Raw genomic sequence first — 12,532 nt, 5'->3', positions numbered from 1 at the left:
GATAATTTTTGGGCAAGCAGGACATTTTTAACCTCTACGGATTTATTCTTTGAATATGGGTTTTTCATTTGATTTTAAAAAGTACGATAATCTGTGACATATTTTTAAATGGCCCGTTATAAATTAATTTCTTCCTGAATAAAAATCTTGTTTTAGTCATCTCTTTGTTCAAAGATCTTAAAGGTTATGAAGTTGAGTCAAGTTTTGCTTTGTGAAAATAATAAACAAAATTCAACAGTAACTGGTTTTTTTAAACAGATCGCATATAGAGTTTATTTTCATATTTCTGTGTAACGGATGTCTAGTTGGTAGACAGTTAATGAATTTAGGGAAAACGTATCAGTGTTCTTTTGTTTAAAATGAAATGCAAGAGCTGCAATATAAAAATTACAAGGTTATCAAGGGGAAGGGAAGTCAATATCATATTTTATTAATATTAATAAAGTGGTTTAATTATCACACATAGTCATGTTGTTTTGAAAATAAATTATATGATTAAGCTTTAATGCATGTATGAAGTTAGAGAAATCGTTATTCCTGGATGCGGAATGGTGTTGAACTCTTTTGTATTAAATTCCCCCATAATCAATTTTTTTTGCCGTCACACTATCTATTCAGGTTTGGTTTACATATACAATGTACATACACAGCATTCTGAATAAAAGGCTGGTACATGTATATGCCTTTCTGTTACTCAAGTAATCGACTGAACAAAATTGATGATGTTTAGGTTCACGCGTCAATCTAAAGAATAAATACATGTATGCATAAATATATGATTTTTTTTTAAAATAAATGACAGATATTTCTTATTTATCATTTAAAGTTGAAAATGACCCGAGTGAATTTTTATTCCAAGTCAAGTTCTTCGCTAACTAAATAAGTATGTTATAATTGTAATCTGGATATTTAAAATACATTATTTAAAGTCCAAATCACCATGGCGAAATAACTACATCTTCTATGATCCTTGATATCTGTTGACGATTTCCACAATTATGCGGAGATTCCGCTGACACTAACCTCAGCGTTTAGATTTCAACGAACAGGCTCCATTTGACGGTGTTTTTTTTTTGTAAGTGGAAAGTCAAAGGTAATAAAACGATCTCAAATCGATATTGTTTCAAACTCTCCAGAACTTATCATTTAGAACGGATATCATGATTTGCTAATACTGATGATACATGTATGTTGATAAAACAAACGGGAATACATGGTGTGACGTTATAGATTAAAGTTCAATGGCAGCTTCCATAGGGTTGGGAATTTCAAGTTAAGCGATCAATTTTCTTGATTTGTTCATTATTCCAAGGTTTCTAATAAAATAAATACGATTTACGACTTTAGCAGACAATAAGCAAATAAGATGTAGAAATAAGAATGGCTCAGTAATGATCTCATGACCATGATCTCCGTGGCTATACAAGTCAAAATAAGGGAATTTTAAAATAGCAAAGTTTTACCAAATTGTCTTGTACAATTTATGGTATGATTTTCAGAAGACAATTGCATGTGCTCTTAAAGTATTGTAACTAGAGGTAGGATGATGCTAAAAAGCAAACTTTTGGATATGGGTTAGGACAAATCTACAGCAATGTACTATAGAGCAACATTTATTACTGACCTCTTCAGGATTTAATTGCATTTTTGCCGTGGTTGTTTAGAGTAACAAGTCATCAAAATGTGGGCTTACTTTATTAAATTGTAAAGCAAATTGCGTGTGCATTTAAGTTATAGACTTGTTTTTAAGACAAGTATATTTGGTTTTAAATTATCAGTTATTTTTGCTTTTACGTTAATAACCCCAATCGACCCTATGAAGAGTAAGACAATAAACAGTAATGTAATATTACTCTTATAATGCCCATTTAAATTAGCTCCATAAGTAATGCCATAAGTAGTTATATACTATCACCATACCATAGACCATATTAAAATCATTAAGTTTTAGTTCAAGCATAGATCTTGGCTTACATTGTTAACAACAATGGACAATAAATCGAGAGTAAAAAAACGTAGAAGTATAATAGAATTTATTAGAATGTGTAAAAAGATGCGCAGTGATATATACAGTCTGTTTTCTGAAAATCAGATGGTTTGAAAGTTAAAACGTATCAAAATAGATTTTTAAAACATAATAAAAACATTAGGAAACATAAGCATAGTAAAACAATCTAAAAGTTTCACACAGAGTTTCAACAGATTACTGCAGAAAAGATATTCCCTGCAATAATGTTTTCAGCTTATTTAAGAAACTGATTTTTTCTGAATCTAAAAAAATCTGTTAAATTTTGATATCACAAACCATTTTCTTAATCTTATTAAAATTCACATATTTTGATCAACACTATTTTTTTAAAATGGTATCTTAAGGTATCCCACTCCTCAATCTTCTTGTATCAAGAATTTCTTGAGAAGTATTCTATTGAAATCTGTAGACAAAACACACTTAAATAATACAAAGATAATGGGAGGTCAGTGTTCATCCCTCTGAGTTATGGTCAAATAAATTTGACCTTTTTGCACCTAAAATGCGATTTCAGCCTGATTAGGATTTGTTTCAGAATTTTCGATTAAGCAAACTCTTTTTTTAAAATGTTGCTTTTAATTATGTACAATGGTCACACTGAATAGAGGGATTACGAAAAAAAATTGCATGAAGCTGCATAAATGTTTGTATGACCTTTTTGCACTTAAAATAGACAATTTTTATAATAGTTACAATTTGATTTGAAATAAAAACATTTTGAATATCAAGAATTTTAGAAGATTAATCCAGTTTGCCTACATATGTATTCAGTATCATTTTGACATAATAAAACATGGGGGTCAGTGATTTCAAATTTTAGATACATGGCTTCAAAGGTAAAATTATTGCAAAATTTGGCTTCAAAAAATTCAGACATTTTCTATATATTTGCATGATTTTATGCTAAAGGTCTATCACTCTCTCAAAATTTAGTTTAGTACAAGTCATAGAGAACCTATAGAACATGTCACAAAGCTATCAAATGTTAAAAATGAGAATAATGAATAAAGTATTATAAAAAGAAAAGTATATTGAAAATTCATAAAATTGCTTGTTTCTGTCATTTTCGACTTAAAAACCTTCCGCACGAGAAAATAGTTCCCCCCAAAACTTGTTCGTTTCTTGAATTCAAATGGATTTTCTTTACGAATGTTGTGTAATTATGAAATGATGATCTTTTTGTGAGGTTTAAATTAATAAAATCATATTCATTTAAAATATAATGAACATCTGCGCAATGAAATCAAAACATGAGGAGTGATATACCTTAAATAAATCAGGTTGGGTTTTGGATCTGACAAGAAACTCTGCTACATAGTCAACTAAAATGCAACTTTATGCTTTACACGGTGAAACAAAAAAGGTCTTTAATTGCAACTTTACTATTTGTTTTCTTTGTTTTTGTTGCCTAGTCACTGTATTTGTAACAAAACACCAATGAGAACATAGAATATATTAATGCAAGAGATGTCTGCAGGGCCGCTCCCGAGTTTCTGTATTCTGGAAAGCAAATAACAAAATTACAACAAAATAACAATTATCGAACTTCAGTTAAGATATTGAAAGCCGAAGTTTACATGCAATTCTATTTTAATTTCAACTGTCCCAATTTTTTGTTTTGTAGTGAAATAAATTGGCTTTGAATAAAGAGTGGTATGAATTAAGAAACACATCATAGTTTAACCATGAATGAAGCTTGATTGAGAGGGAAAAGTAAAACACTCGTAGCAAAATTGCAATTTATACTTCCTTCAATTATCAGCTTTTATCAAAAGACTGTCATTTTTTATTTAAAGAAAGTTGTGGATTGAAAAACAAACATCGTCTGTCTTTTCTTTTCTTTTCAGCTTATTAGTAATACAGCATCCTAATTATATTTTTCGTACATATCTCTCTTTGTCCCCTTCTACATCTGACAAATTCTACTCTCCATAAAACTTCTATAAAAATGTTCTGCTACATGTAGTTCGTTGGAAGAAAAAATGAAATATTTAGCCATAATTCATTCCTTTCTAGAAAGACTATTAGTAACAAATACCAAAATGTCTTTCTTAAATTTTGTGATTTATTAAGATTGTAATAAAAAATTCTATGAACAATTTTTGATTTTTTCTTCAAAGAATGTTACAATGTAAAGCTAATTTCCCCTATTTTGCATTCAGAACTTGGTGTGGCTTCAAAAATGACGTGAAAATCGTTCGATGCTCCTTTGTCGTCCACATCTCTCTCTCTCTCTCTCTCTCTCTCTCTCTCTCTCTCTCTCTCTCATTATCATCACATGATGAATCTCTGCCGTTCAGTCAATTCAAAGTACACTAAGGTAGAAGGTGAACAAGTGTCATATGCCATTTAGTGACCTTTCCAGACCTTTCAGTTAACATTCTATTTATTGAATGGCAGCGGTTCATCTTCGGTATGTAACATATAATATGATGTTCCATATTGTTCAATGTATATGACCTTAAAAACACTTAGTAGCAAGGGACAGTTTCGAATAAAGTACCCGTCAATATTTTTGTAAAATTGTGAGTTGCGGTACTTGAAGGCTTATGAGTGTTGCTAAAATCCATGAAATGATTTTTAATGATTATCATTAGTTAGACGGGTGTCTGTTGTTAAAATTGATATGCAATATGTAGGCCCCTTATGTTAGGTACATGAGAATCAGAAGTAAAATGCGATTTGCATACATTTGATATTTTGCTCTCTCTCTCTCTCTATCTCTCTCTCTCTCTCTCTCTCTCTCTCTCTCTCTCTCTCTCTCTCTGTTTTATCTATGCATTACACTTTGAATATATATCACCTTCACAAGTCAAGGGTTTCGCGATCCAATCAGCGTTCTATAAAACCTTGACTTGCGATGATGAATATGCATGGAAAAGGCTGTGTGTGCACACAAGATACAAAACATGAACGAAAATCAAGCCATCAAGCTATATTTCTCTAATTCTAAAAAGACCAACTAATCTTACTAGCTTCCGGAATTATAAGCTGGAACTCTTTTGTGTGGGACAGTGTGTCATTGTAAATGACACTGAACGGTGTCTTAAAATACTCCGCCGTCACCTGCAGAATCTCCAACGTCGTTTTTATCTTAGAAATAGTTACTTCCTGCCCAAAAGAATAAGTTGCGAGTAGACCGCAAGATCTAATACTCGAATATAAACAAAATGTTCAAAATTATACCGTACGCATACATTCTGTAAAGCTGAAATTTTGTATTAGCTAATAAAACCAATCAACAAGGTGTAAAACGATTTACATTTGAAAAGCACATTTTAATCGATAAATATAAATTCATACGATAGCAAGATAACCGATAGCAAGATAAAAACGACGTTGGAGATACTGCAGGTGACGGCGGAGTATTTTAAGACACCGTTCATGATCAGTGTCATTTACAATGACACACTGTCCCACACAAAAGAGTTCCAGCTTATAATTCCGGAAGCTAGTAAGATAAGTTAGTATTTTTAGAAATAGAGAAATATAGCTTGTTGACTTGATTTTCGTTCATGTTTTGTATCTTGTGAGCACACACAGCCTTTTCCATGCATATTCATCATCGCAAGTCAAGGTTTTATAGAACGCTGATTGGATCGCGAAACCCTTGGCTTGTGAAGGTGATATATATTCAAAGTGTAATGCATAGATGAAAGAGAGAGAGAGAGAGAGAGAGAGAGAGAGAGAGAGAGAGAGCAAAATATCAAATATATGCAAACCGCAAAACCTTGGCTTGTGAATGTGATCTATATTCAAAGTGTATCTGTAATGCATAATTAGGTCGAAGGGAGACTGTAATAACGTACTACAATTTTGGGAGTGTTGAATTGTTTACCATAAGGGAACGACTTTTCCAAATATTCGAACTATGAAAAAAGACGTTATTTACGTCATCGTTTTCAAAGCAACAAATCAGAGGCGATTATTTGAAATACAAGGAATGTTCTCTAGATATTATTCCTAGCCGGTCAATATCAAAAAAATATTGACCGGTCAATATTTTTCGGACAAGTTAATATTAAATTATTGACTATTCATCTATACAGAGTTATATAGTGAGAATATACTACTGAATATAACAATAACTTTTACATCATACTCTCGGAACACTAAACTTAACTACGCTGTTGTCATAATGACTCTCGAGAGTTCCGAAAAGCAACTTCCGTAAATCTTGATCTGTAAAGCGTTTGATTTCACAAAAACAACAATGGCGCCTGCAAGGCATAGGAGCATGAGGTCAAGACAAATAGTAAGTTTCCTTAATTGTATTCATACAAACATTAAAAACTAAATCCAGTGTCATTGGGGTTATTTTTTTGTTCTGAGCAGGACTTTTTATGCAATTTTTTTTTCAATACATTTGTTCTGGTGTATGACAGGGCTTCAGGCTTGAGCAAATTATACCTTTTCTAAAGTGTCATGTTGTATGAACAGATCAAACATAATGAGACACTTAATTAGTGAATAAAAACAAGCCCATTTAAAACAGATATGCAACTTATAAACATTATTATTAAATTTTGGTCATTCTCCTGTTAAACTTATGTACCTGTACATGCATATAATTGTTTACATATACTTGTACTGATAAAATATATTGCTTAAATACTAAATCTAATGAAGAACTGAACTGAATATGACACCTGTTTTAAATTTTTAACTTGAAAAAAAGTAATTGAAATGTAATTGAATAGTAATGAAAAATACGTTATATTTTTGGAATGTATTTAAATACATTCAATTACTTGTAATTGAAGGGAGACTCAATTGAAAATTACTTCCGATTACTTTGAAAATGTAATTGATTACGATCAATTTCAAATACTTCTTTTGATTACCTCTACCTGCACATGACCCCACCTTTTCTTTAGAGGTCCGTCTTCCTCTCCTTTAAATTTGTATTTCGCTTTATGGAATTTTGAGATGTTTGACAGTTTGTTATTGTCTTTTTTCATAGTTCGAATATTTGGAAAAGTCGTTCCCTTATGGTAAACAATTCAACACTCCCAAAATTGTAGTACGTTATTACAGTCTCCCTTCGACCTAATTATGCATTACAGATACACTTTGAATATAGATCACATTCACAAGCCAAGGTTTTGCGGTTTGCATATATTTGATATTTTGCTCTCTCTCTCTCTCTCTCTCTCTCTCTCTCTCTCTCTCTTTCATCTATGCATTACACTTTGAATATATATCACCTTCACAAGCCAAGGGTTTCGCGATCCAATCAGCGTCCTATAAAACCTTGACTTGCGATGATGAATATGCATGGAAAAGGCTGTGTGTGCTCACAAGATACAAAACATGAACGAAAATCAAGTCAACAAGCTATATTTCTCTATTTCTAAAAAGACTAACTAATCTTACTAGCTTCCGGAATTATAAGCTGGAACTCTTTTGTGTGGGACAGTGTGTCATTGTAAATGACACTGATCATGAACGGTGTCTTAAAATACTCCGCCGTCACCTGCAGAATCTCCAACGTCGTTTTTATCTTGCTATCGGTTACTTCCTGCCCAAAAGAATAAGTTGCGAGTAGACTGCAAGATCTAATACTCGAATATAAACAAAATGTTCAAAATTATACCGTACGCATACATTCTGTAAAGCTGAAATTTTGTATTAGCTAATAAAACCAATCAACAAGGTGTAAAACGATTTACATTTGAAAAGCACATTTTAATCGATAAATATAAATTTATACAAAATAAAGAAATCACTGAAAATAGTATCGATTTTCGTTTTATGAAGACTAATTGTAATCCATAATCCTATTATTAAGTTTATATGCAATGTGAATTGTATATTTATCCGAGGTATTTATGTAAATCATAAGGATTGATTGTTTTATTTTTTCAGGTGGACTTGTATCCCTGGGGCGGTAAGGCTTTAAGAAACGAAAGAGTCAGGGCCTATAGGAAACATCATTTTCGGGATCAATTCGTAAAGCCACAGTGAAAATAATACACTCCAGGTTTTTTTTTTACAATATATTAAAGAAGTAACAACAGCTGTTTTATCAACGTTCAAAATATTCAATATTTTTTAAAAGAAGTAAAATTCAATATTTCAAACATTCAGATAATATTCTTGTAATATTTGAATTAATTTTTTTTACCTGAATGTTTGATATCTTAATTGCCAGAGTTTGGCTTACCGTACAAGCTATATTGATATTGAAATAGCTGCCGGGCTCATAATCTTCACCAGTGTCTCCTCGCTTCCACAAGATGTTGTTACAAGAAATACCGTCAACATCGTACACTTCACATGTAATTTTGTGTCGTTTGTTGTTAACAGCAGCAGATGTATTGGTACACCTGAATTTAGGATCTCCTGTAAAGAAAACAGAATTAGTCAATAGTTTTGTTTTCTTTAAACTGAGTATAGTTTCAGTAACTTATATTGTATGTACATATGTAGGACTATTCCTTTCGTAATAAAGTTTGTATCTATCAATTTTCATTGAAACCCAAATTTCAGTTTCAGTTATCACACAACTCTGTCAATTCTTCTTATTCCAAATATTAAACTAAATATCTGAAAAACACATATATAATATTTTCAAAAGCGCTGTATCTTTAAACTCCCTCCTATTTTTACTCTGGAAGTAGTAAACGAGAATAGATGCAAAGAGCTAGAGCCACGAAGCATCAAAAATTGCCCTATCATTAAAAATTACCATATTTTGGTAAAATATAGGGTAGAATCTTAGCTTTTCATAACTGTTTTTCTTTTTTCGATATCTATTATACTTTTTTATTAACAGAGTTTACAATATGGCATTGTTTCGATAAAAAATGTAGAACAGACGTCATTTTTGGTAAGTAACGTCATGAAATGATAAAACTACGTATGACTTGAATCTAATAAAATAAACAAAAAACAAATAAAATTATCATGTAGACATTATAATTAATCTATGAAAATAAATTTATTGATGAAAATAGCATGAAAAGCTTATTTACAATAAAGATTAAAAAATATTACAGGGACCAGTGCTTAAGGTCAATATAACGGCGGCACATGTGAATATGTCGGTGTCTTCAAAGTTCTTTTTTCTGCAATTTGTAACTGCCTGAAGTAATGCTGATGATGCGCAATGTATAACTGAGGATTCATTCCTTTGAAATGTTTTATTTTCCTATTTTCCCGTGGGCTCACCAAGCGTTCATGTGCACTCACCGTGCGTTTACTTGCGCTCTCCGCTCCGTTCCCGCTCATCGTTCACAAAACGCCCACCGTGCGTTCACAAAGATTTCGCCTTGCACTCACTGCGTTCGTTAAGTGTTCATCTATTGTTTAGTCAGATAATATTATATTTAGGCTGATAATAATACAAACATGTAGTTTATTGTTATTATTTCCTGATTACCAACAAAACACAATGTAACAATACCGCCCGGGGCACTCCGAATAAATCGTTCATCTTGCGTTCACATAGAGTACATCTATCGTTCAACGTTCACTTTGCGCTTGCGTTTGCGCTCTGCGTTCGCTCACAGTTCACCGTTCATAAGCGCTATCCGAATTCGGCTCAGCGTGCACTCGCCGTTCGTTTAGAGCGCACTCACTGTGCGCTCACCGTTCACGAACTGTTCAAGTGAAAAATCAAACCTTTTAGCGACTGTGTATATGTAATGAATAAACTAGTATGCCGAAAGCAGTTCTGTATGAAATAATATAAAACAGTTTCGAGGCCTGTTCTAGGGCCGAGAACAGTGATATTTTTTTCATACAGAAGTGTTTGAGGCATATATAATACTTAAATCACTCCATTGAATATCGTTGTTGATTCCTGAGACAGCCCAATTTTAAAGAATAACAGTATTTTAACCACTGGTAATGGTCAAATATTTAGAAGCTCTCTAATATATCGGACTGTCACAAGTACAATTGTTGACTGCTGGAACAAGGGAATGACATTACAGCAGTGTTTTAATGTTCATTAATTAAATAAAAAAAGAATATCGATTTCTTTAAAAATATTCTTGAGTTGATTATTCCTTATAAATGCCGTAACGTCTATTCATTTACATTTCATTTTTTCTAGTAATATTCATGTCCTTTGAGAATTGTTACAAGTGATAAGCTATCCGTAAATGTCTTGAGAATTAAGATCATATTTCAGAGAGAGAGAGAGAGGAGAGAGAGAGAGAGAGAGAGATGTGGGTTTACTATTTTGAAGCGAAGATAGGTTAAAATGAACATTTTTATTTAAAACACCAAGCAGTAGCACATAAATAATGTCGTAAAATTGTCTTGAAAAGTCGAATTCATAGCAAGCATGTAGAATTTGTGTTATCATATATATAGATTTGTAGTGAACTCGGCTGTAAATCGATTTTTTCAGAGGGTAGGGAAGGGGGGGGGGGGTTGAATGAAAACAAATACTGTTTTAAATCTCCCTGCACTAATCGTTGTTTTTTTAAAAGAAAGGGCCCGGCAATCTGAATTTTTTTCTATATGCCATACAAGAAAAACTTTAATTAGATTTAATATGCATAAAATCATCAAAGATGATATCAATCGAGAATTTATAGGCAAAAGTAAGTCACCGATGTACACACATTTAGGGTGATTTTTTATTTTATTGGACAAATTATCAACAAAGACATCGCAATTAGGATTAGACTTCTATATAGTGCACATGCTGATAATGTATTTTAAGCTGTGTATACCAAAAGCCGTCTTCATCGAAACAGACACAATCGATCTTTTAAGAAAGGTAACGGTTCACCGGAAATACATTGACCACGCGACGAATCAACACTGATCAATAGGTGGCTGATAAAGAAAAGACGTATGCATTGGCAATTTTTTTTATGCAAGGGACGCTGGCTTAAAATACAATTACAGCTGTACTTAGGAATTAAATAATAAAGTTTTTTGACCGAAGAAGTTAAGCTTATCATTTATGTACATGTTTACACGTGATGTCGACTGTCTTTCTCCCGCGGTATTCAGGAACACGTATTTGTGTAAAAAAAAATCGCTTGCATCTTTCCTTTCGTTTAATGCATTTCACCGTTTGATAAAAAACCCACAACTAGCTACTTATACATGTTATCGCTTATTCTACATAAAGGTAAAGGAATATATATTTACTTATGTACGTAAAATGTTAACTTTGCCATTTTAATTTTTTTTCTGTTCATGTATCTCATATTCTACTGCAATTGAATAATACCGTGGTACATAGAAATAATGTTTTTTAAAAATGCAGACTTTACTGGAAAATTCTATTGGCAAAATACTAAAAGAACTCAAGATTCCATGTACAGATTCAACTGACGTCGCAAACGTCAAACTATGACGTCATTGATGATGCACGATGTAAGCATGAATACACAGTATAAAAGTACTAGATAAAACATGTTAAAGTTCAGTTTATATGCATTTCTTCCTCAAATATTTAATAAAATGATGATTTTGTAAATAATCACAAATAATTCTTTATCATTATCAATTAAATTCTGCTATTTCAATAAAATGTAAGCAAATAATTACCCTAAAATAGAGTGGTCAGTTTTATTTTCTGTTACTAAAATTTTCACAAAATTTGTAAAATACACATTGGCCACACTTGAGTACCTCTACGAAATTTTGCAGGCAGAAGCATTTATGCAATATATCTCAGTTTTAAAAGTTTCAAAGAGGTACTGTGTGGCCACATTCAAATTTGGGAAATACTGCAGTAAAATCTACAATTTTCAGCTATTTTTAACGATCATAGTATGTTTGATGATGCGCATGTGCTGAACGGTGGGGCTGAAGAGAAAAAATTCCATATGCATAGAAGCAGAATATTGTGCCCTACATTATAAGTAATTACAATTTGTATTGTTTCAAACTTGAGTTTTGTGAAAAAATTAAGGCACATTTTGATGCTTCGTGGCTCTAGCTCTTTTGCTCGTTGTTTCTTACAGCAGTTGCATTTATTAATTTTTATTTACATCAACTAAATACGTTTCCTTTTTTTCTTAGGGATGGAGTTCTAACCAGTTTAACGATCATTCAAAACCTTCAGCACACCGCTGCAATTGTGTTCAGAATGTTTTCTCTATCGTTGTTAAGTGTGTAATTAATCCAAAGGTGCTCGAATGAAAGTTAACGAGACGAGACTTCCCCAAGATTTGTTCAATTCCTGTAAAATTTCGAGCGGAAGTATATGTGTTCGGATAATATTCTCAAAATACGTAAATACTGGTCGTTCTTCATATCATATCCTACTTTAATTTATGTTTAAACATGAACGTATATTAGGATATTGTCTTTATTCATCATCTAGCGGTTATTTAAACTAAATGATGATTTTCAGAACAGAGTTATTATTCGTGTTCAACCATTCTACTCGTAATTGAAAATAAAACAATCATAGCCATGTTTGATGCTTTTTGTCTGCATTAAAATTCTTTTTTTTTAATTTCTTTAAAAAAAAAAGAATGCGTGTCTGTTTTGAATTAAAATTGGGTATATCGAGCCAATTCAAGA

General features: G+C 32.0%; 1 protein-coding gene across 1 annotated transcript in view; it reads right to left on the bottom strand.

The window, feature by feature from the left end:
* Positions 1-2,036: 2,036 nt before the first annotated feature.
* Positions 2,037-12,532, bottom strand: part of LOC128162120 (uncharacterized) — a 31,743-nt gene continuing 21,247 nt past the window's right edge. The window contains exons 7-9 of the mRNA XM_052825318.1: positions 8,196-8,374; positions 5,002-5,140; positions 2,037-3,529 (exon numbers count right to left, since the gene is read on the bottom strand). Of these exons, the coding sequence (XP_052681278.1) occupies positions 3,438-3,529; positions 5,002-5,140; positions 8,196-8,374 (410 nt within the window). The 3' untranslated portion in view covers positions 2,037-3,437. The remainder of the gene's footprint in view (positions 3,530-5,001; positions 5,141-8,195; positions 8,375-12,532) is intronic.

This window comes from Crassostrea angulata, chromosome 9 (assembly GCF_025612915.1).
Source record: "Crassostrea angulata isolate pt1a10 chromosome 9, ASM2561291v2, whole genome shotgun sequence".
NCBI classification, from domain to species: Eukaryota; Metazoa; Mollusca; class Bivalvia; order Ostreida; family Ostreidae; genus Magallana; species Magallana angulata.
The sequence above is the reverse complement of the archived record's forward strand: the minus strand, read 5'-3'. Positions and strand labels throughout refer to the sequence as shown.